Source organism: Pelophylax lessonae (assembly GCF_965119305.1).
Source record: "Pelophylax lessonae genome assembly, chromosome: 2".
NCBI lineage: Eukaryota > Metazoa > Chordata > Amphibia > Anura > Ranidae > Pelophylax > Pelophylax lessonae.
Window position 1 is genome coordinate 330381595 of NC_138769.1, and position 22140 is coordinate 330403734.

Genomic DNA, 22140 nt, shown 5'->3' on the forward strand with positions numbered 1-22140 from the left:
AAGTAACATTCTGTAATACACCACCAGCAGGATACAGTCCATCACCTGAGGGAGGAGATGAACAGGCACTGCATATCTGCTAAAGTGGAGATGATAGACTTCAGACTCTAAAGCCCCGTACACACACGCAGATCGTCGTCATACAAACGTCGGCGGACAAAAGATCTGCCGATTGTACGCGTGTTAGTTTGGTGCCTCCGACAGATGTCTGCACACAATCCGCGGACAAGAGTCTTTCTTGCAAACATGAAAATTTTTGTCTGCAGACACCAGAACGGACGATTGTTCGCCTGTCAGTACAGAATTCGGCCGACAGACCGCAGATTTGCAAGACTGGGCATGCTCAGAAAATAAAAAACACAGGGAAAGTTAACCATTACATGACATCACTTCTGCAGTTAGCTGAAGTCTGCGGACAAAATTCTTGTGCTGTCCTTGTGCTGTCTTTGCACTTTTCAACAGACACCGACATCCCGGGGAGAAAAGACGAACATTTGTATGACGACGATCTGCGTGTGTGTACGGGGCTTAAATGATGTACTGTGGTTATCAATAAAGTCTACCATTTGAGCAGTGGTGCATGTAGTAGAATGCCATAAAACCCAACTTTAGCCAATTAAATTCTAAATATTATATACACTGATGCATGTATACTGTGAAATTGAACTCCAAATGAAGACCTCAGTCTACTCAGAAATGTGTGTTTTAGGGCTCCTGACCACTTTTATTCATTAACAGAAGTACCTTTACACAAGGTTTGCCCTTTCACGCCTGGACACATGCTCCTTGCATGTCAGTCTATACACACACTTCTCCTGCAGCAACCTGTCTCCAAAACAGGAAGCTATGACTAAGGCTGGGTTTACACTTGTGCCAGTCAGTAACCCATACATAATCAAACATTGTTCCTGACCTGCAGGCAAAATGTGCTGCTTTTTTGCAGAGGTGCCCTTAACTTAATGGCTTTCTCATCCATCAGAAAACGCATTGTGTTTTCTGGTGCATGAAACCACATGGTACGGAAGCACCATGCAAATCCAAGCACCTATGTTTTTAAAAAAGTGTCAGAGTTTTTCCCCATGTTTACCACAAGTACAAGTTCAAATGAATAGGATGCCACGCCCACGCAAGCACGGCATGCAGGATCGGCAAAAGTGTGAACCTAGACTAAGTGAAGGATAATCTCTTTTGTGGGCAAGACCCACTTGTCCCCAATGATGAGGGACCCTTACACTGCTGAACAAAGGCACTATTTTCATCTATAGCCATTGATAAATTGTCTGCCACAACATTGAAATACTTCACTACTAAATGAAGCATGCAACTTTACCCAAATATTCATATTATAGTATAACTCAAACTTGTTTTGTTCTAGTTTGGGAGAGATTGATGAAGGGTTAGAATCTATCAGGTTTTTGTTGTTTTCTTTGTCCTCACTGGAGGATCCTCACCCACTTCTCATCCTTGTTGCCATTTTCACCAGGACAGAAAGTCAAACCCTTATGGGCCATACACACTATAAGATTTTCTGAAGACTTTTTCCTTTAGATTTACCAAAACCATATAATATGAGGTCAAACCTAAACACTTTCAATTAGTATGCAATCTGGCAGGCCCTTGCACTACATAGAAAAGGTAAATCTGAAGGAAAAAGTCTTCAGAAAATCTTATAGTGTGTATGGCCCTTAACTCTTAATTTATACAGTGCTGTGTTTCAGCAGCGGTATAGGGACTTCCTGTCTTCCTGAACAAAATGAATTCAGGTGTTTAGCCATTCACAGGAAGCCTTGCTAATTATCAATGAATACAAGGCTTCCTCTGATTGGCTCAGGTGGATGCTGTCATGATCTCTACCTCAATAAATCACAGGAAGACTTGCATTCAATGATAAAACCCAAGGCTTACTGTGAATGTCTGAGCAGCGTTCAGCCCGACTTGACTTCATACTGGCAGCAGACGGGAAGTCATCGTAGCACTGCCAGGAACACACCAATGTATACAGTGTGTAGCTGATACTAGAAACAGCTTATACAATAATGACAGCTGGCACATCTATAAGTAAATGACAAAGTTAGTTTGGGCTGAAGGAACTATTTAAGAGGATAGTTCACCTTTACAAAAAACCTGCCTAGGCAGGTAAGGGGAGTTTGTAGTTCAAGGCTGGGTTCACACCATTGCGATGCCAGACATTGCATGTGATTCACACTGCATTGCTGTGCACATTACATGCGATGTATGGGTGATGCAAATTCAGCCATACAGTTTGTATGGCTGAAATCACATTGCATTTGGGCCAAAATGGTGCAGGACACTTTTTTTTGGTCTGCAATGGAATCAGATTGCATGGGTTTTCCAATTCCTGTCTGATTTCACAGATCGCACCTCGTTCTGCAAACCAATTTGGGGGTGTCATTAACATTTTACATTGACACCCACAGCGGTTCGCAGAGAGCAGTGTGAACAGCCTGCAGGTCTGATGTGGTGCGGGAACCCACACAGGAATTTCTGTGGTTCCCGCATTGCATCATTGTAAACCTAGCCTGAAACAAACTGTGCAGCTCTGACTAAAGATGAATGAAGCCTGACTGGAATACTCCCAGGATGTTGCTAAGTACTCATCACAGGAGTGAGCTCTTTCTCTGATTCAAATCCCCTCACATATACTCTCTCTCCCCTGCTGCAGTAGCTCTGAGCTCAGCATTTGAGAGCTCTCTCCTGTGATGGTGGAAGTGAGCAGTGATGACTAGGCCTCACTTAGCAATGTCCCAGAAAAATTCCAGTCAGGTTCCATAAGGTATGTAAATAGCCTACACCTATAACAAGGGCTTTATTCAACTTTAGTCAGGACTGCACAGTTCATTTTTATCCACAGATGCCCCTCATCTGCATAGGCAGTTTTGTGGTAAAGGCGAACTATCCCTTTAAAGTAGGGGTCTCAAACTGGCGGCCCTCAAGCTGTTGCAGAACTACAAGTCCCGTCATGCCTCTGCTTATGGGACTCATGCTTGTAACTGTCAGCCTTGCAAAGCCTCATGAGAATTGTACTTCTACAACAACTGGGGGGCCACTAGTTTGAGACCCCTGCTTTAAAGTGAAAGGAATCCTGGAGTAAGGCATTAAGGGGAATCCAAATTTACAGTTGTCACCAAAACATGAGTAGAGATATTCTTCTATCTGGACACCTGTTGCAATGACAACAAGTCAAGGTGATGTTTCCAATCACTGTGCGGACATTTCCATTCAAGTCCTGTAGCATCTTTGCAACAGGAAGTGAAGGCAATTCTTTACGATGGAGAGACAGAGAGTAATAAACAACTGACAAACCCTTCCCTATCCAAAATGTAAACAAACCGTTTTGCAAATGGGAATCAGCTTACACAATACTAGGCAGGTAGATATTTATTGTTTTTTAAAGGGGCTATGATCTTTGCATGCTGCTCAGTTCTACTCCCAAAATGTTCACAGTAACTGTATAGGAAAACAAGGCATGTGTTAAATGATGTATGGTCCACATGAGGTAGTACTGCTTCTCTAAGTTTATATGTGCTTTTGTTTCTCTCCCTTCTGTGATAATATTTGGTCTGCTAGTTCAGCGATGGTTTCCTTTCCTATTGGATGAATCATCAAAGCCTTTAGTATGGTCTGATGTCTGTGTGAGGACAAAAGCAGAACATGCCTGGTACAGACGTGCCAAGCCAACTTAAATACCCTGTGATATTTCCATTTGTTTATCTGAAGCGTTGTTTGCCTGAGACGATAAAGACAACAGTCCATTTCAAACAAGTGGACTTCCAACCCACACAGACCCATGTCCTGTTTGTCTTGAAGTGAGCTAGGGGGTTGCCAGTGTCTGGCAATCAAGTCTCCTGAGAATAAAGCTGGAGGAAAACAAGAAAGGCTAACATGGTATTTATCACCTAACCTCTTCCTTCTTTTAATCATCACACATTCTCTAACATGAGCTTTCATAACACGACAGGTCTTTCTGGATCTGTTACAAATACAAGTGTAAAATCAGTGCATGCAAGCTAACAGAAGCAACAGACCTCTGCTTTTATATGCCTTTAGGGCCAGTTCACACCACATGAGGTCCAGTGCATTTTTTTTCTGCATCAAAAACGCATAGTTCAGGCCAGTGAGTTTCCAGTTCCAGAAGAAAAAAAAAAGAACATGCTGCATTTTTTTCTGCACTGAACTGTATTGGAACGTGGTAAAATGCATCAAAAACACACCGGAACGCACCAAAAATGCACTGGAACAGACATGTCCCTATTTAGGGTAAAGAAAAAAGAAGGGGGGAAATTAGCACTTGAACGCATCAAAAACGCACCAAAATTGCATTAAACTGCACTGGAAAGCATATAAAACGAGGCAAAAATGTGTATGCAGAAAAGCATGCGGAATGCATCTGGACTGCATTTCTAAGGTGTGAACTGGCCCTTCAAGAGAACTGAACTATCATCCCCTGCCAATTATTAGGCGGTCCATAATAAGGTCAACAGGCACTAGGCCTGGCGTGTCTAACCAAGAAGCCCATACCTTATAAATTTTCTAAAGCTGCCCCTATGTTGAAAGATATATTTTTCTAGTTAGAGGGTATCTCCCATTTGGGCCATCCATTCCCTTAGAGTAGGGGGGGTCAGTGGAGAACCAGTGCCGAAGTATTAAATTGCGGGTCTGGAACAATGCCCGCGCTACGGCCTGTTTAGAAACTTCATAGATAGGGAGATCACACAGAATCCCCAATAGGCATTTTTTTGGTTCATCTGGCTTTTGGACCTGAAACACCTGGTTAATGGTGGTGTTGACACCCTTCCAATATCTATGCAGCTTTGGGCAGAGCCAAATAAGAACTATCAAGTCTCCCTGGTCCCTGCTGCATTTAGTACATGTGGGATTTTCCCTCCTGCCCATGTGGAACAGCCTCACTGGTGGGTAGTGAACCCGCAGGAGCAGATACCGATACGAGAGGCATTGTGCCACATTCAGGGAACATTGTTTGACCAAGAGAGCCTCTTCCCATTGCTCCTCCTCAAATATGTCTTTTTCCCACTTAGATATCACTCTAATGGGATGGTCCCATAGGAAACTGTTTAACAGCATTGAGTAACATTAAGATATGAATCCTTTATAGGAGTCCACCTCAGACATGTAATTGATTATCGGGACGGGCGATTGTATCCATGTATCAGGCCCTCCTTGTGCTTTTATCGCATAGTGAAGTTGCATATAGTAGAATAGCATTGAATCAGGGAATCAAACCGCTCCTGTAAATTTGGAAAGGAGCACAACTTGACATTAGCGAAAACATGGCACAGATGAGTAACCCCGAAGAGTGTCCATCTTGCACCATAGCTTAGCTTAACCAGTTCTGGGTACTATGCATTACTCCAGATGGGGCTAAATCTTGTGAAGCCCATAATTTATTGCAACTGTCTAACCTTGTTCCAGGTTTGTGCATTAGGGCGTATGTGGGCTACAACTTATTTGATTTGCAGAAGGCAAGCCCCTCAAATCCACTTTCAGTTCTTTCCACACCGAGTGTATGTATAAATAGTCTAGTGGAAGGGTCCCCATCCCTCTCATTTATCACATTAGCGGAGTGCATGGATTGCGCTATATGTTGCATTTGGGAGGCCAAATTATAGAGCCAGGGGCTGGGGAGAGCCAGACCCCCAGCATCTTTGGGTCTTTGAAATTGCTCCAATTTTACCCTTGGGTTTTTGGACAGCCAGAAAAGGGATCTAAAGACGGCATTTATAATACAAAACATTTTCAGGGGGATGACTACTGGGGAATTCTGGAGGACATACAACAGTTGGGGCATGAGGATCATTTTATTAAGGCTGGCCTGACCAACCTGGAGCGTAGGGATGTTAAGTTTAGGCTTATATAATCTAAGGGGCGAGGTGTCATCCAAATACCCAGGTATTTGAATACAGAGGAGATAGGTATATTGGCTTTAACCAGAGAAGGCAAGTCTGGCCCTACATCCAGAGGCATCATGGAGGACTTAGACCAGTTTATAAGTAGGCCTGAGTATGTGCCAAAATCAGTGATTACTACCATTACCCCTTTAAAAGAGGATGCAGTATCACCTAACATGAGCATCATATCAACTGCATATAACATTATTTTCCCTTGTAGGCTCCCATATTGAAACCCACAAATATTCCTATTGGATCAAATAAGTGCTGCCATGGGCTTAATCAATAGCAAGGGCAAATAGAAGTGGAGATAATGGGCAGCCCTGTCTTGTTCCCCTGTGTAGATCAAAACTGGGTGAGATCCTACCTGCCCCCCTGATGACCACCTTTGGAGCTTGGTATAGTAATTGGATGAATGAAATGAAAGACTTAGCTGTATATTTACTTGGGCTATGGTATATGCATTTTAGGGGAATGATTCCCCATTGCAAAACATAATTTTTGCTTGCACATGATTGGATGATAAAAGTCACTAAAGTTTCACATCAATCACTATTAAATTTGCACTCACAAAGTGCAACTTCTCTTGGAAAGTAAACAGTCTATTTATCTTTAGTAAATCGATCACTTAGTGTTCAATTCCAATTCAAGGGATCCACGAGGTATTCAAGCTTACAAGGTTGAGGGTTTAGCCATTTGCTTGAAAACTCCCTTAGAGTTATAAAAAAAGGACATTTCCATTCCCGAGGTGTAGTCAGTAGCATTTATTTTAAAGTAAACTTGCCATAAGGGAATATTTAAAATGTTATTCCTGACTCTGCTATTCTCATTCTATGGCTTCACTACCCTGGTGTAAGCATGGAGGTCCAGACTTTTACCCTAGTGCTTCAAGTAGTTTTGTCCTCTGAAGAAGACTGGTGATATTTCCAGTTACGAGATCAGCCATTATTTGTATTGTTACGCTATAAAATTTCATAGTGGTTTACAATTTGAAGGCCACAGATAGCAACATATATTAATTGGATGGCCTTTTAAATAGATACAATATTATCAATAACAAATTTGATTTGTGATTTTAGAAAACTTCATTTGCCTCAAGCTATTGAGACATTTTTACTCATTTTGACTGGTTTTGGAATATCTTAGATATCATCTTGACTACACTTGAGTTGTTTTTATTTTTCTGCTTGAATATTGACGATGACCAGACAAAGTCAGGGGTCATGCAGCCTCATGGGACAGTCAGAGGAGAGAATGAAATCTCCTCCTACAAGCTTTAACCAGTGCTTAGCCGGCCACTAATAGAAGTCAAAAGACTCAGTATATACTGCTGATGAGAAAAGGTATTTAGTAGTTTATATTTACCAAAATAATTTAATTTCCATGTTCTGTGTACTGTGGGAGACCACATATGGTAAATGCAAGGTCCTGGGTTTAGTAACACTTTAATTAGTAGGTTTTACAAATACACAGTGCTATTTCCTCCCACCTGTAGTTAAGTTCTTCACTTCCAAGAGAAAATGAATCATATAGTGAATACGCTTCATTTCCATCCCAGTCTCTTAGCTGGATTCTTAGGTTGTATGAGCCTTGAGATGTCAACTGGTGGACAAATTCATTTCCCAGCCAGTACTCTCCAGAAGTGCTGCCAAAACCCTATTAAAAAAAAAAAGGTTACAGTTATCAATGATCAAAAGCTGCTTATAACACTAGCAAAGGACATCTTTAAACACTGTTCTGTATCAGCCCTTTTTCAAAATGAATAATACGAACACATGCAGGAAAATTAGATTCAGCAATTTTAGATGGGAATATCTTGAATATTAGAACTGAACCCAACTCTTGAATTGCTTTGCAAATTGGGTAATTCTGATTGTCTAGATTCATGTTTCATGGCGGGAAATACATATACAGTGTTGGAATAAAAATGTGTGATTAGTTCTTAAAGATGAAATTAGCTGAATCTGAGAAATCTGGATAATATGTGAACTGATTTGCTTATCTCTATTTTTATAATAGATATAAGGGTTTAAACATAGACATTAGATCCAAATACAAACTCAGTTCAGCATATAAACTCAAGCCCCAGGCCAACAGCCCCTGGAGTTCATTAGAAAAGTGCATCAAACTCATGATGTTCTTGTATATGAAACCTAACTTTTCTGCACTTGCACATTAAGGTGCATTCCAATATTTTGAGTTTTACATCTACTATGAACTAAGTGCATATGCTGGATATGATCCTTAGAAATATGTCTCTCTATGTAAATAACAAATGAAAACTGAACCACTTAGAATTTTTCAAAGATTAATTTATTGGAATTCGAAATGAATGTGCAGATGTAACATGTATTCCTGTTTCTGTGGTAATAAAAACAACAGAACTATGTGCATACACATCACTATGTGCTTCATGAACCGGTTAATCTCTCTTGACCCGCTTTATTACAAACATAGTGAAGTGGTATGTGCAACTCTTCTGCTTACTACTGTATTGCAGATACAGCTGTCAGAAAAGTATATTCTACATAGTATCTATTTTAAGAAAATCATTTAACAAACATTGTTCCATTGATATGTGAAACCCATCAAAAAATCTCAGCTGTTAAAATGAAGATAGTTGACCTTCAAGGGTACCTTTGCAAATCAGGGCTATGCACAAATACAGTTTTTTTTTTTTAATGTGGCTATACAAAAATGGTAAAGCGTATCTAAGGTTTAAGGATATATTAAAGTGTTGATGGATCTATGCTCTAATATACACTCTTTTTTTTTTGTAACACAAAAAAAAACATTTTTTGTGTAATCCCCTAAAATGTACATACCGTAAGTATACTCTGTACAAACTATATATAAAACAAGTTAACCAAACACACAAACAGAGCAGGGCCCTATCAAACAATTAAGTAGTGTGGTGTTGGGGTGATTATACTCATCTGGCAGATGCTTTTTCCCAGTGAGTTGCACCAGTCCAAAATGTATTTTAGGACATGGCAGCCCATTTTTATTGAACAAAATGGAAAGCTCACATAAACATCAGTTGCCCACACCTGGTGCCCTTGTCAGCAGCACCAATGCTCTTTTTACCAATCCCTCTCACTGTTTGGCCCAGCTCTCCTGGTTCACTTGGCTCACTTAGCTCACTTAGCCTCTATTCGGAGCACCCTGCTTTACATCCCACTCCTGGCCTCTGGATAGGGGATCTCCTGACCCCCCCCCCGATAGGAGCCCACCTGATTCCTGGGATGAGACCTTCTGTCCTTTGGCTGGGGTGCCTCTGACCCATGGTTGAGACCTCCTGTCTCTTGACTCCAGACTGGGGCGTCTCTGACCACTAGTTGAGACCTCCTGTCTTTTGACTCTTGACTGGGGCTCCTCTGACCCCTGGGTGAGACCTCCTGTCTCCAATATGGGAGCTGACTCCAAACTGGGAGGGCTTGCGTATATAACGACCCTGCACACCTGTGTACTCGCACAGGCTGCAGGAACCCAGTAAAATCCAGACACAGGGTTGAAGTTTCTGTCCCACCCAAAACACTTTGGAACCTTTAAGCTCCATGCCCCAATCTAAGACTACAGAATCTGGAGAAAACCAAAAACACAGCTTTCTTTGCTCAGAAAAGATAGTCTGGAACTTTGCATTAAGCATGTGAACCCTGTGTCATTTTCTCCTACATTTTCACAGTGGCAAGGCCTCACTCTATCACAGTAGTTATTATTGCCTAATATAACAGCTAGTTATTAAACATTATTCAATTAATGTGTGAAACACCTTTGAAAATACCAGTTTTATAGTAGGTGGCTGTGTTTGTTTTATTTTTTTCCCCATGCTTTTTTTCCCTAATTTTGTGGTAAACCTTGGAATAACACACTTCTCTGTGTGGTTCCTCTGCCACCCCCACAATAATATTTAACATGAATATAAGGCACTCTGGAGAGCCTAACATATCAAAATTTGTTGTAGAAGCAAGGGCAGGGGGGAGTGAAGATGGAGGGGCAGCAGGAACAATGATCAGCACACAATAGAATCCAACATAGTCCAAATCCTGTGAATTAGGGCTTGTAACTCAAAAACAAACCCCCACAATATTTAGAGATAAAGGCCAACCATATAAGCAGCATTAAGAAAAGAAACAGGTCTTGTGACATGGTCTCTTTAAGGACTTTCTTCATTGACCATGAAAGCATTTTGAGGCTAGGCAGTGTTTTTCATATTATACAATACAGAACAGGTTAATAAGGGAACTTCTTACTTCTCTGTATTCTTTCCAGGTTCGGTGGAAATTTACAGATCCATCCTTACGATGTTGTATAACAGTCCAGCCTCCCCCACTAGTATCCATATCACACATTGCCTGCAGAGATCCAAGAAACATTATTAATAAAATGAAATATGTTGCTTACTGGCATAGCAGGATGGAATATCTGAGAGAGTTACTGCTTAGTCACTTTCTATTGATGGCCGTATACCAAGTCTCATTAATCGGCTTAATTTGTTATTTCTTCCTTCATGTTTTCTATCAAAATGTGCAATGTAGTAAGATCATGTGAACATAAGATTTTTATTTTTCAAACTTTAGCTTAGAAAGAAGCAGCAGAGCGTATTTGCACAAGTTCTGTGCCTAGACACCCCTGCACGTTATGCCCAGTGGTTCTCAAACTGGGGGATGTGGGAAATTTCTGGTGGTGCCACTGCAGATAGCTGCACTCACACCTGCTAGAGGGCACCTGGGCACAGCATATCCCATGTCTCTCTGTAAAGTCTGCCAGACACTCTAGTTCTGCTCCAACATTTTAAAGTGTGAGCATGTATGTACTGGAGAGACCCACAATGTGTGGAGAGAGACGGCTGTTTTGTCAACCTGGAGACATTGTAAAGAAGATAGAAGGGATATCAAATTAGAGATAGAGGTATTGGAAGTTGTCTTGGAGAGGGAGGATAATGAGTATCAGAGAGTGATAGGGGTAAGGAGAGGTATCATGTGGTGTCACAGGGATGAAAAGAGATGTCAGATGGTGTTAGAGGGTGAAAAAGGGTACCGAAAAGTGTCACAGGGAAGCAGAGGGATACTAGCTGGTGTCAAAGGTGTGAAGAGGGGTACCAGATGGTGTCAAAAGAATGAGAAAGGGGAACTAGGTGGTGCCATAGGTGTAAAGAAGGATAATTTATGGTATCACTGGGGAGAGGAGAGGGTACCAGATGGTGTTCAGGGTGTTAGGAGGGGTAACAGATGGTAAAAAAGAATGAAAAGGGGTATTAGATGGTGTCACTGAGGTGTATAGGGGTGCTAGAAGGTATCATAGGGGAGAGGAGGGGGACCAGACTACCTTTTGGCTTCAAACCAGTATCAATTACTCTAGGTACACTTGCCCACAGTTTATGAAGGAGCTTTACAGGTAGGTTGTTATAAACATCTTGAATAACTAACCACAGATCTTCTGTGGATGTAGGCTGCCTTAAGTCTCTTCATGTAATTCCAGATAGACTCAACAATGGCCAAACCATTACTGCCAGAACTCCTTGTTCTTCTTTAAACTGAAGATAGTTCATGACATTGGCTGTATATTTGGGGTCATTGTCCTGCTACAAAATAAATGTGGGGTCAATCAAACACTTCCCTGATGGCATGATGGATAAGAATCTGCATGTATTTCTCAGCACTGAGGACACCATTGTTTAGACTGAGTTGTGGACCATTTGGCTTTAGCAGGAGGCAGTTTGTCCACAAAGAGCAGGAGAGCCATACAATAATGAGTGTCTGCAGGCAACAGTGAAGCACGGTGGAGGTTCCTTGCAAGTTTGGGGCTGCATTTCTGAAAATGGAGTTGGAGATTTAGTCAGGATCAATGGCGTCCTCAATGCTGGGAAATACAAGCAGATACTTATCCATCATGTCATACCACCAGGAAGGAATATGATTGGCCCTAAATGTATTCTGCAGCAGGGCAATGACCCCAAACATACAGCAAATGTCACTAAGATCTATCTTCAGCATAACGAAGAACAAGGAGTCCTGGAAGTGATAGTTTAGCCCCCATACAGCCCTGATCTCAACATCAAGTCTGTCTGGATCTACATGAAAAGACAAAAGGATTTGAGGCAGCCTACAGCTACAGAAGATCGGTGGTTAGTTCTCCAAGATGTTTGGAACAACCTACCTGCCGAAATCCTTAAAAAAAAAATGCTGTTTTGAAGGCAAAGAGTGGTCAACCCAAATATTGATTTGATTTAAATTTTTCCTCCGTTCATTTACTTTTTTTTTACTCATTTTGTTAATTGATAAAAATAAATGATTTACATTTTTATTTCTAAAAGTATTCCTAATATACTGGCATTTTTTTTCATACCTGCCTAATACTTTTGCACAGTACTGTATATATATATATATATATATATATATATATCCATATACTGTATATATATATATATATATATATATATATATATATACAGTATATCCTATCATGAGTTTGATAGGCACACCCTGCCAATTCTTGTTTCTCTTGTTTCTGGAAACTAGACTTCATAGATGGTGCCAGTGGTAGGGTCTAGGAACAGGAAGACACTGGATGGAATAAAAAGAGGTCCTACACAAAAGAACTATAGATTGACTGCTGTAAGTGCTATATGATTCATAACTGGTTCCATTTTGTATCTAAAGCTAGGCTGGGAACCTGCAAAAGAAGACACTTGCCTATATTACCCTGCATGGATCCTCATGGGTGCTAGGTAAAAAGCATGGGGCTTCCTATTAAGCAAACACTGCATACCTGCAATAGGGTTTCCTTCTATTTAACAAAAAGACAAAATTGTGGAAAGGTACAGTAATGTCCTTATAACTACTTCTCCCTAATTTTACTGCATCTAGCTTCTTCTCTCATTGGCCTTCTAAATTATTTTATTGCAACAGAGGAAAAGCATAACCACCTCAAACTCTACCAGCCATCTAAACACATACTGTATATTCCAAGGTATATATGCAGCATGCCAGTTCTCATCTGTGATAATTCCAGGTGAAAGGTAAGTAAATATACACTACAGTCATATGCTGAAAGTAAGTACACCATAATTGCAACTGGCTAGGAGGGGGTGATGGGTTGCTGACACGACAGCCTAGATGCTGAGTTAGCAAAGTGTTTACTTAAAGTAAACATGTCATGAAAATAACACAAGGCCTTGCCATGGTTGATCTCCTTCTGCAAATGTTAGTTACCTGGCTTTTGTGTTGGCCCTCACCTAAGTCACTGGCCCAGAATAAGCTTGGCTTTTTTTCAGCGGAAACATTCCGCCACCGCCAGTACTGAAAGATTGTTATGACAAAGGGGTGCTGGGGAGTGCTGAAGGAACCATTGATGCTGGCTGCTGGGGGATCTATTGTTTTAAGATCTATTTTGGTGGTCTATTATTGCTGTGGAGGTCTATTATGGTTGCTGGTGGGAGATTTATTGTTGCTGGGGGGGGGGGGGGGGGTTTCATGTTGCTGTGGGGTCAACTGTTATTGGAAGAGCTCTTCTGTTAGGAGGGGTCTATTGTTGCAGGCTGCTGGGGAATCTTTTGTTGTTGAAAGGCATCTATTTTTCTGTGGAGGTCTATTGTTGCTGAGAAGGTCTATTATTGCTGGGGGGGGGGGTCTATTGTTGCTGGGGAGGTCTATTGTTGCTGTAAGGGATCTACTGTTGAGGGAGGGGGTCTATTGTTGCTGGAGAGTCTATTGCTGCTGCGCTGGCTGCTAGGAAATCTGTTGTTGCTGCCAGGATCTATTGTTCTTGGGGTCTATTGTTGCTGGGGGAATCTATTGTTGCTGGGAAGGGTCAATTGCTGCTGGCTGTGGGAGATGTACTTTACTGTTTTTCTTGTTGTTAGGAACAAATTCCATACAAATTACTTAGCACCATAAAATAATACTTGGTTCTGTATTCTCTAAAAGGGGTGATACTGGGAGGTGGGTAGGGGGTCAAACCAAGGGATGGTGCTCAGAGGTGGTTAGGGGATGAAATCAAGGGATGGTGCTCGGAGATGGGTAGGGGATGGAACCAAGGAATGGTGCTCGGAGGTGGGTAGTAGATGGAACCAAGGGATGGTGCTCGAAGGTGGGTAGGGGAGGGAACCAAGTGATGGTTCCCAGAGGTGGAAAGGGGATGGAATGAAGGGATGGCACTCGGAGGTGGGTAGGGGAGGGAACCAAGGGATGGTTCTCAGAGGTGGAAAGGGGATGGAATCAAGGGATGGCACTCGGAGGTGGGTAGGGGATGGAACCAAGGGATGGTGCTCAGAGGTGGGTAGGGGATGGAACCAAGGAATGGTGCTCGGAGGTGGGTAAGGGATGGAACCAAGGGATGGTGCTCGGAGATAGGTAGGGGGTGGAGACAAGAAGTGACTCAGAAGGGGGGAGTTTGTGCACCTATTCTCTGAGAAAAAAAGCCCTGAGAATAAGTATACGGTTTAGAAAAGTCAGAAAGAAGTCTTGGTCTGCTAATTGTATCCAGGTTAGGGATTCAAAATATTGAAGCCAGATGAAAAAATATTAATTTACATATTCATTATAAATGGATGCACACATGAAAATTGTACCTGTCAGTTGCAATGTAAACTGACTTAGAGTTACCTTCCTTTTTATTTCTTTTTTGTTTAATTTGGTCTTCTGTACTTTCAATAATCAAAATATATAGCACCGAGCTGTTTAATGTAACACTATCCATAAGTGTTGTGCTTAATGAATTCTATTCCATTCTGTTTCACTTATTAGTGCAAAAAGAATGATAAATACTATTTACCAGAAGAAGCAGGTGGCTTCTATTTTGCAGTGGTCAAATTCTTTGCACATGTGGAATGCACAATGTTTGAGGTCCCAGTAATTATTTTCTAGCAGTATTCAAGTTTACGTGCTAAATACTTCTCATGCTGTCACAATGAACAATATCATCCATATAATAAGGTAGTTTAACACCTTCTCTGGTACAGCATTATTCATATTTGTCAAACAAGACGTATATGCAGTTCTACTTAAGTCTTGTTAACTAGCACTGTTGCCCTCTTTCTGTAACTTATTAATGGTGTGCTAACATGCATTATATGCTCTTTCATTTCACCCCGGAAAGCATCTACGTAGAAAAGTATCATCAAAATGTACAGCCAGGTGGTATGCTCTGTGTAACTTTAGACAGCTACTATTATTCATCAAACACTCTAGTGTTAACACATGTTCTGTGAGTGCCCATATGGTTTGCAGAAAACTCCATTTTTAAAGACACTCATTTGGCCAACAAAGGTGCTGAAAATATTTGATGCCTTTTTTTTCGAACAGTTTTGTATTTTCTGTTTTTCTTCTTGTAAGACATAAGAATCTGGACTTTTGTTGGATTTGGATGCTCCCTTACAACATTAGCGCATTGCTAATACTTTAGCTGCTCATCTGACGCAAAGTAAAGCAAATGATGCTGACACAATTGGAAAACAAAATCTATGTTTGATATTAGGGCCTGGTTCACTCCTATACATTTTATTAGTGCGTTTTAAGTCTTTCAGAAATGCACTACAGTCCATTTAAAGAGGAAGTAGACCGCTGCCTTTTTCTTTTTCTGACCTGCAAAGTAAGGGCAAAATGTGCTAGTATGCATGGCATACTAGTACATTATGTGAAAATTGCCTGCAAACAAAGCCCTCGTTGTCATCGCTGGAGGCTGCATCCATCTTCACCTGTCTTTCTTCCGGGTCCGTGGACTCCAGCTGTGTGACTGGCCGAAGCCGCGTAACATCCCTCCCGGGCATGCGTGGGGGAGCCACCACTCACTGCACAGGTCTCTGAAGAAACGGCATGGGTGGCCATTCCTTCACAGCGCCTGCACCGATGACATCATCAGCTGCATATACAGAAAACATCTACTAAATGGTGTACGTTTAGGAGATATTTACAGTACCTATAGGTAAGCCTTATTATAGGCTTACCTATAGGTATATACAATCGATGGAAGTTTACTTCCACTTTAACATGGTTTCTTATGGGTCACATTCACATCTGTGCATTTTATGGAAAGGGCCAGGGATCAGCAGGTTGTGTTTTTGGTTTCATAGACTTCAATGGATCAAAAATGTGTATTGAAAAATGCATTTGGAATATGCATCAACTTTAACTTGCATCGGTGTGAACCAGGACTAAGAGCTGCTTTCTACCATTTCTGATCACTTTCAATACATTAAGACTGCTACACTCAGCATTAGATGTATGCACATTATTTTCATCATTTTTGATGCTATCTTGCTGTTCATTTAGTGAGGGGCTGCTGGTGCTAGGAGTAGGTGGATGGAGGTACGTGTATTGGATTTAGGGCATAAGATGGTGGATGAGTGTTTACATGGCGATACATTGCTTGTGGATACAGGGAGGAAAGTGCATGTGTTGGCTGCTAATGATTATGGATGCATTTTTACATGAGGTATTTCTGTATTTCAGTAGAGATACTGAACTTGGGGATTATGAAGCATTGGATGGAAGAGAATAAATGCAAGGGCAGGTGCAGTGGGTTCTAATGAATGAAGTGTTTGTTACAGAACATGTAGGGGGAGCAGGAAAACATGGCTAAGTTCTGCAACCAAATGTTTACCCCTGCAAGTTATATTTGTACCTAAATGTGGAGCACTAAAATTCTAAAAAGCACACAGTTGGAGCAAGCCGCTTACATACATTATATGTGGTAGCTACTCACTTTTATTTGGTCTGTAGAATTAGAAAAGCGTAAAGTGTAGACTCCACTTGATGTTAATCCAGATTTATAGGCATCTGCACAGTCTCGGAAAGACATTAGCTCTTCCTTTGGTATGACTGGAATATCTAGAAAAAAACATATATAACATGTAACTAAGAGCAGACTGGAGAAAGAATGGACAATATAAGCTTTCTCTACTCTTAAAAAACATTTCTTAAATTTAAAGAATCTAAGATCTCTATCTATCTATCTTTGTATTCGGGACCAAACACTTAAATGCTAACATGAACCTGTGCCAAGATCATGCACACTGGTGTCTTTATGTATTCCACAATCAGTGAAAACACTTTAAAAGCACCCACTTATCTCTGTAGCTATAAGCATTGTGGAGAAATTAAAGCTGCACTCTCGCGGAAATAACAAGATATCCTTGTGGTAGGGATCCCCTGCACTGCAACAGTTAAATGCTTGTTTTTTTCATAGGGTACAAGGAAAGAGGACCTTACCTAATCTTTAAAAGGCTCCTTTTTCCCTGTGACCTGTCCCTGAATGCCTCTTTTCTTTAGCATTCCAGACAGCAATCATAATTAAGACATCATCAGGTACAGTGCAGGACCAGTAGTCATGCGCTGTATATGAGGATTCTTAGGGTCTGCCCAAACCTGGTGAGAAGAGGTGAGTGCTGCCTGCTGGGAGAATGAGGGCTAAGGTAAATTCTTATTCTTGATACCCTTGGCAAAAACAAGTATTTAACTCTTGCAGAGCTGCAAATGTATTTTTTCGTCTCCCCAGACTTCAGCTTTAGTTTTTAAAGTTCACAATGAAGGCATTAAAGTTGGAGTAAACTCCCATGGATGACTTTACCTATAGGTAAGCCTATAATAAGGCTTACCTACTGTAAATATCTCCTAAACATGCATAATTTGGAGATATTTACTGTACATGCAGCTGGTGACATTCTGTTACATGCGCTCTAAAGGAACGGCCATGCGGGAGTGACATCCTCGCGGCTCTGACCAGTCGCACAGCCGGAGTTCACAAACCAGGAAGGAAGACAGGTGAAAATGGAAGCCGTGTCAGCGGTGACAGCTCAATGCTGTCAGCTCACTAATGTAAACAAACAGCAGATATTCTAATGCTGGCCATGCTCTATTGTTTAGAACGTTTTGCTGATCTTTTGATAGTTAATGGATGACGAACTATAATCCGTTTCAAATTTTTAAACCCCGAAATCGTGATTTAAAATTTTGAAATATTTTTATTGAATGAACGAAATTTGTAAGGTTAGTGGCTTTCTCGCACAGGAAAAATCATTCAATTTTAACTTTAACCTTGATGTAAACAAATTTGTAATAACGTAACATAGAGACGCAAGGATCTTTCGTCTACTTAAGCTCAAATACACATTCAGCTAATATTTTTCATGGTTTCTCAGCCATTGCTTGGTCTATTGTCTTCTAAATTTCTTCTCCTGTGCCTGCTGTATTGCCGTGATACCAATAATTACTTTGGCAATGCTCCTCTCATCCACATGATCCATACTGGATGGAGAGCTACGGGGATGCTAACGAAGTAAAGATAACGACAACGAAAGGGACAGAAAGATCTGTCCACAACGAACGTACGGTACACCAAGTGGGCATACACAGAAGGGACGTCGAGAGGTCAATTTTATTTGTAATGTGACCAAACCGAACCATAAACCGGTTAATTTATGTCCGTTGAACATTTATTTTTTTAAATTTGGTCTCTACATAATGATAGTATCTTTAGCCCTTCTGAAAATTCTTTTGTTTTTCAAAATTGCTATCGTCCGAATTTATAGTATAGTGTAAAACCAGCTTTAGCTGTTAGAAACCCACTAAAACCCAACTTCAGAGTGTTTATTGTGATATTTGAGGATGTTTGAGAAGGAATACATTCACATTAAAATCAACTTTTACTGCTGTTAAAAATATGCAAATAGCGCAATGTCCATAGTCTGGGGATGGGGGCACTTTAATATTTATTATCTGAGCCCAGGTATGCTTTTTACCATTTAAAGCTGGTTCTGATTAGTTGTTATGGATTCCTGGAATAGCAATACATAACAAAATTTCACCATATGTAAAACTTGGGTGAGGATCGGACCATTTATAGGTACCCTATGGAGAAGATGACAAGTACTTTTAACATTGGAAGTACTTGGTATTGCTCACAGAATTTGTTAAAAAATCTGCCTTTGACCTGGTTGGCCATCCTTTTTCTCAATGAGAAGAGTAAGGAAAGTGCTAAATGTACTTGTGTCACTTCAGTTATTTGGTAGATTGCAGGATGTTCTAACTGGCACTGCAGGTGGCAAATGTTCACCCAGTCTGAGAAACTTTGGTTTTCCCAAAGCGGGCCATATACTAGTAGAACTTTGTACAAACATTTTCGTTTTTGGAAGATTCATTCAATTTTCTAATAGTCAGTGGGGTCAAATCGATGTTTATCCTCAGCCATAGTGACAAAAAAATTGAAGAAGTTGGATTAAAACGTTTTTCTCAAATGAAAGAAATTCTAACTATAAAGGTGGTTTCCGCTTGGGAAAGAAATTCTAACTATCAGGGTGGTTTCCATTTGGGAAAGAAATTCTAAGTGTAAATGTGGTTTCCTTTGGGGAAATCATGCATATTTTAATAAAACCTGCCTAATACATCTGGGACTACATTCAAATGGCAGATATGGACCAAATTTTAAGAGCTTTTGAAAGAAATGAGTTGACTCAATAGTGGCAAAAAGAACATAGGATTTTTTGTATGAATGTCCATACAAGATTCTTCTTGTGTTAGTGTTAATAAATAAGCAAAGTATTTGTGACTCATGAAATGTTACCTATGTAGCAATAAATGTATGTTGTGCATTACTGCTTCAGAAATGCTATTTACACAGACCGTAAAGCACATTTTTACAAGATTGAAAATCACTGGGGATCCACTAACACTACACTGAAAGCTGCAACTAATGTGTAATCCAATCTTTTAAAGTGCATGATTTATTGTACATAAAGCATTACAGACTGGTATAATTTGTCACATAAATACTGATCTGCTTCTACATTCATCACAGTCTAAGGTATATCACATTAGATGTTTAGGAAATGTGTAGTTTAAGAAAGCTTATTTTTAATTGAACCCTAATGTTGGACGGTGACACATAAATTTTCAGGGAATTTCACAGTGTCAGTAGAATAGTGGACAGTGTGTGTAGACAGTGCCAGTATGGCAGAAGAAGATGTCAGTAGGGCAGTGAATGGTTTTAGAAGGGCAGTGGATGGTGTCAGTAGAGCAGTGGATGGTGTCAATAGGGCAGTGGATGGTGTCAGGAAAGCAGTAGATGTGTTAGTAGGGCAGAAGTTGGTATCAGCAGGGCAGTGGACTGTGTCAGTCAGTAGTGCAGTGGATGTCAGTCAGTGGAGCAGTGAATGATGTCAGTCAGTAGAGCAGTGGATGGTGTCAGTCAGTAGAGCAGTGGACGGTGTCAGTAGGACAGTGAATGATGTCAGGAGGGCAGTGGATGGTGTAAATAAAGCAGTGGACAGTGTTAGTAGTTTTTTATTTACATTTTTAGTTTTTTTGTTTTTTTTTAGTTTCTTTAGCAGCCCTATTGAGGGGCTTTGGTGAAATATCAGGGTATAAACAGACCCCTGATGTCTCACTTTTGAGACAGAGAAAGGAGAATGAGGACGCAGTCCTCAATTTCCATCTTTGCAGCCCCAGCTGCACAGAGTGAATGAACAGTAAGAGCTCTGCACCATCTCCATGTTCATTCACAAACCTAAGCATATTAAAGAAAGCTTACTATGCTTCAGTTATGAATGAAAACACTCCCTCCTAAAACAATTCTCTGCAGCAGCCAGAAGGACAGGAGGATTTCGGCAGTGCTGCAAGGAAGGAAGGATCAGGGGAGCACACAAGGGGCCTGGGCAGCAGAAGGAAGCAGAACCTGGAGTGGTAGTAAGAGCAGCATTTACTGGAATTAATCCTCTGTATATTCCTCCTGCAGCCACTGAATGCTGGTGAGAGGGAGAGGAGGAGAAGCAGGCTTTCAGCAGCTGCAGGGTAAAGATTCAAGGATCAGTTCCAGTAAATACCACCGCCGCTCCTGCCCAGGTTCCATGGGTCAGCAAGGAAGGGATGCGATCTACCCGTCACCTACCTGCAATGGAGGGGTTGATCTCAATCGAAGGGTTGCCAACCTCCATCTTAATCTAGTTATTATTCACAGCATGTCTTAGATGTAACTGTTTTGAGAAAAAGTTAAAGAGGAACTCCAGGCACCTATAAAAAAAAAAAAAAATGCAGCAGCTACAAAAAGTGTAGCTGCTGACTTTTTAAAAAACACACACTCACCTGTCCCATGGTCCAGCGGTGAGCTCACCGCATCCGTTTTCTTCCTCCCTCCTCCCTTGGCGGCTCCACTATGGGCATCCAGCTGTGACAGCTTGTGACTTTGCATCTGGGCAACCACTGCATATGCACGAGTCACGCGGCGCATCCTGTATTGGTGGATGCAGTCTTCTGGGACCTGTCAGTGTCCCAGAAGACTGCAGGAGGGAAGGAGGAAGAAGAACTGGGAAAGTGGGAGCAGGTACCTGTCAAAATCAGGTACCTGCTCCCCTCCCCCCCCCCCGATCCTCAAAAGTGCCAATTGTGCAAGAGGAGCGGGGAACGAGTCCTTAAAATGGAACTTCCCCTTTTGGGTGGAGTTCCGCCTAAAATCAACAGGTTAGGTTTTGCTTTAACATCTGTTAGCCCTGTTCAAATGCAGGTAATCCTCAAATATTTGAATTGCACATTATAATAGATGGTTGAGTGATTAGCATCTCTGCAATATATGATTGGCAGACCAGAAATGTTAAATATTGTTCATGAATCTTAGTTACCCATTATATTTGTTACTCTACTAACAGTAAAGTTGAGGTATGTGACATATTTACAAATTAGAATCAATTCACAATGCTTTACCACAAGCCTAAGGCATTCTAACTTTAGTCACACGTCTGTAATTTTCCAATTTCATTAGACTTGGCTGAAAATAACTGTCACTTTTTTTAAAAAAACAGTATGTTTGTGTAAATAATCTGTAAGTGTCATTGGGCTTCATTCACAAAGCGGAATCCACTAAATTACCACATAGTGTTTTTCATAAAGTTTTTGGGCATTTAAAAATAAACACTTCTAAAATACCACATGCGGTATTTTCCTGAAATTTGCGGTATTTTATCTCATGGGATATCCAGTGGGATGGATACAGTGGGGAAGAACCCCTGTCAGTTTTTATTGCTAATAAAGAGGTAAAATGGTTTAAACCATACAAATATGCCAACTCAAGGGCAAGCTGCTTTTACAGGACACACGTGGTGTATCAAACCCTTGAAATATTTTTCCAGTCCCAGGGAACCCCTGCCAAAAATGATTGTGATTTCAGTGGGAAGAATGCTTCTTACACTTGTCAGTGGGAAGATTTACCCCCTTACAGATAACTA

General features: G+C 41.0%; 1 protein-coding gene across 1 annotated transcript in view; it reads right to left on the reverse strand.

Annotated features, from left to right (window-relative positions):
- Window positions 1-22140, reverse strand: part of LOC309545528 (angiopoietin-2-like) — a 61251-nt gene that overhangs the window by 2901 nt on the left and 36210 nt on the right. The window contains exons 5-7 of the mRNA XM_082244740.1: window positions 16632-16756; window positions 10181-10282; window positions 7417-7583 (exon numbers count right to left, since the gene is read on the reverse strand). Coding sequence (XP_082100866.1) covers window positions 7417-7583; window positions 10181-10282; window positions 16632-16756 — 394 coding nt within the window. The remainder of the gene's footprint in view (window positions 1-7416; window positions 7584-10180; window positions 10283-16631; window positions 16757-22140) is intronic.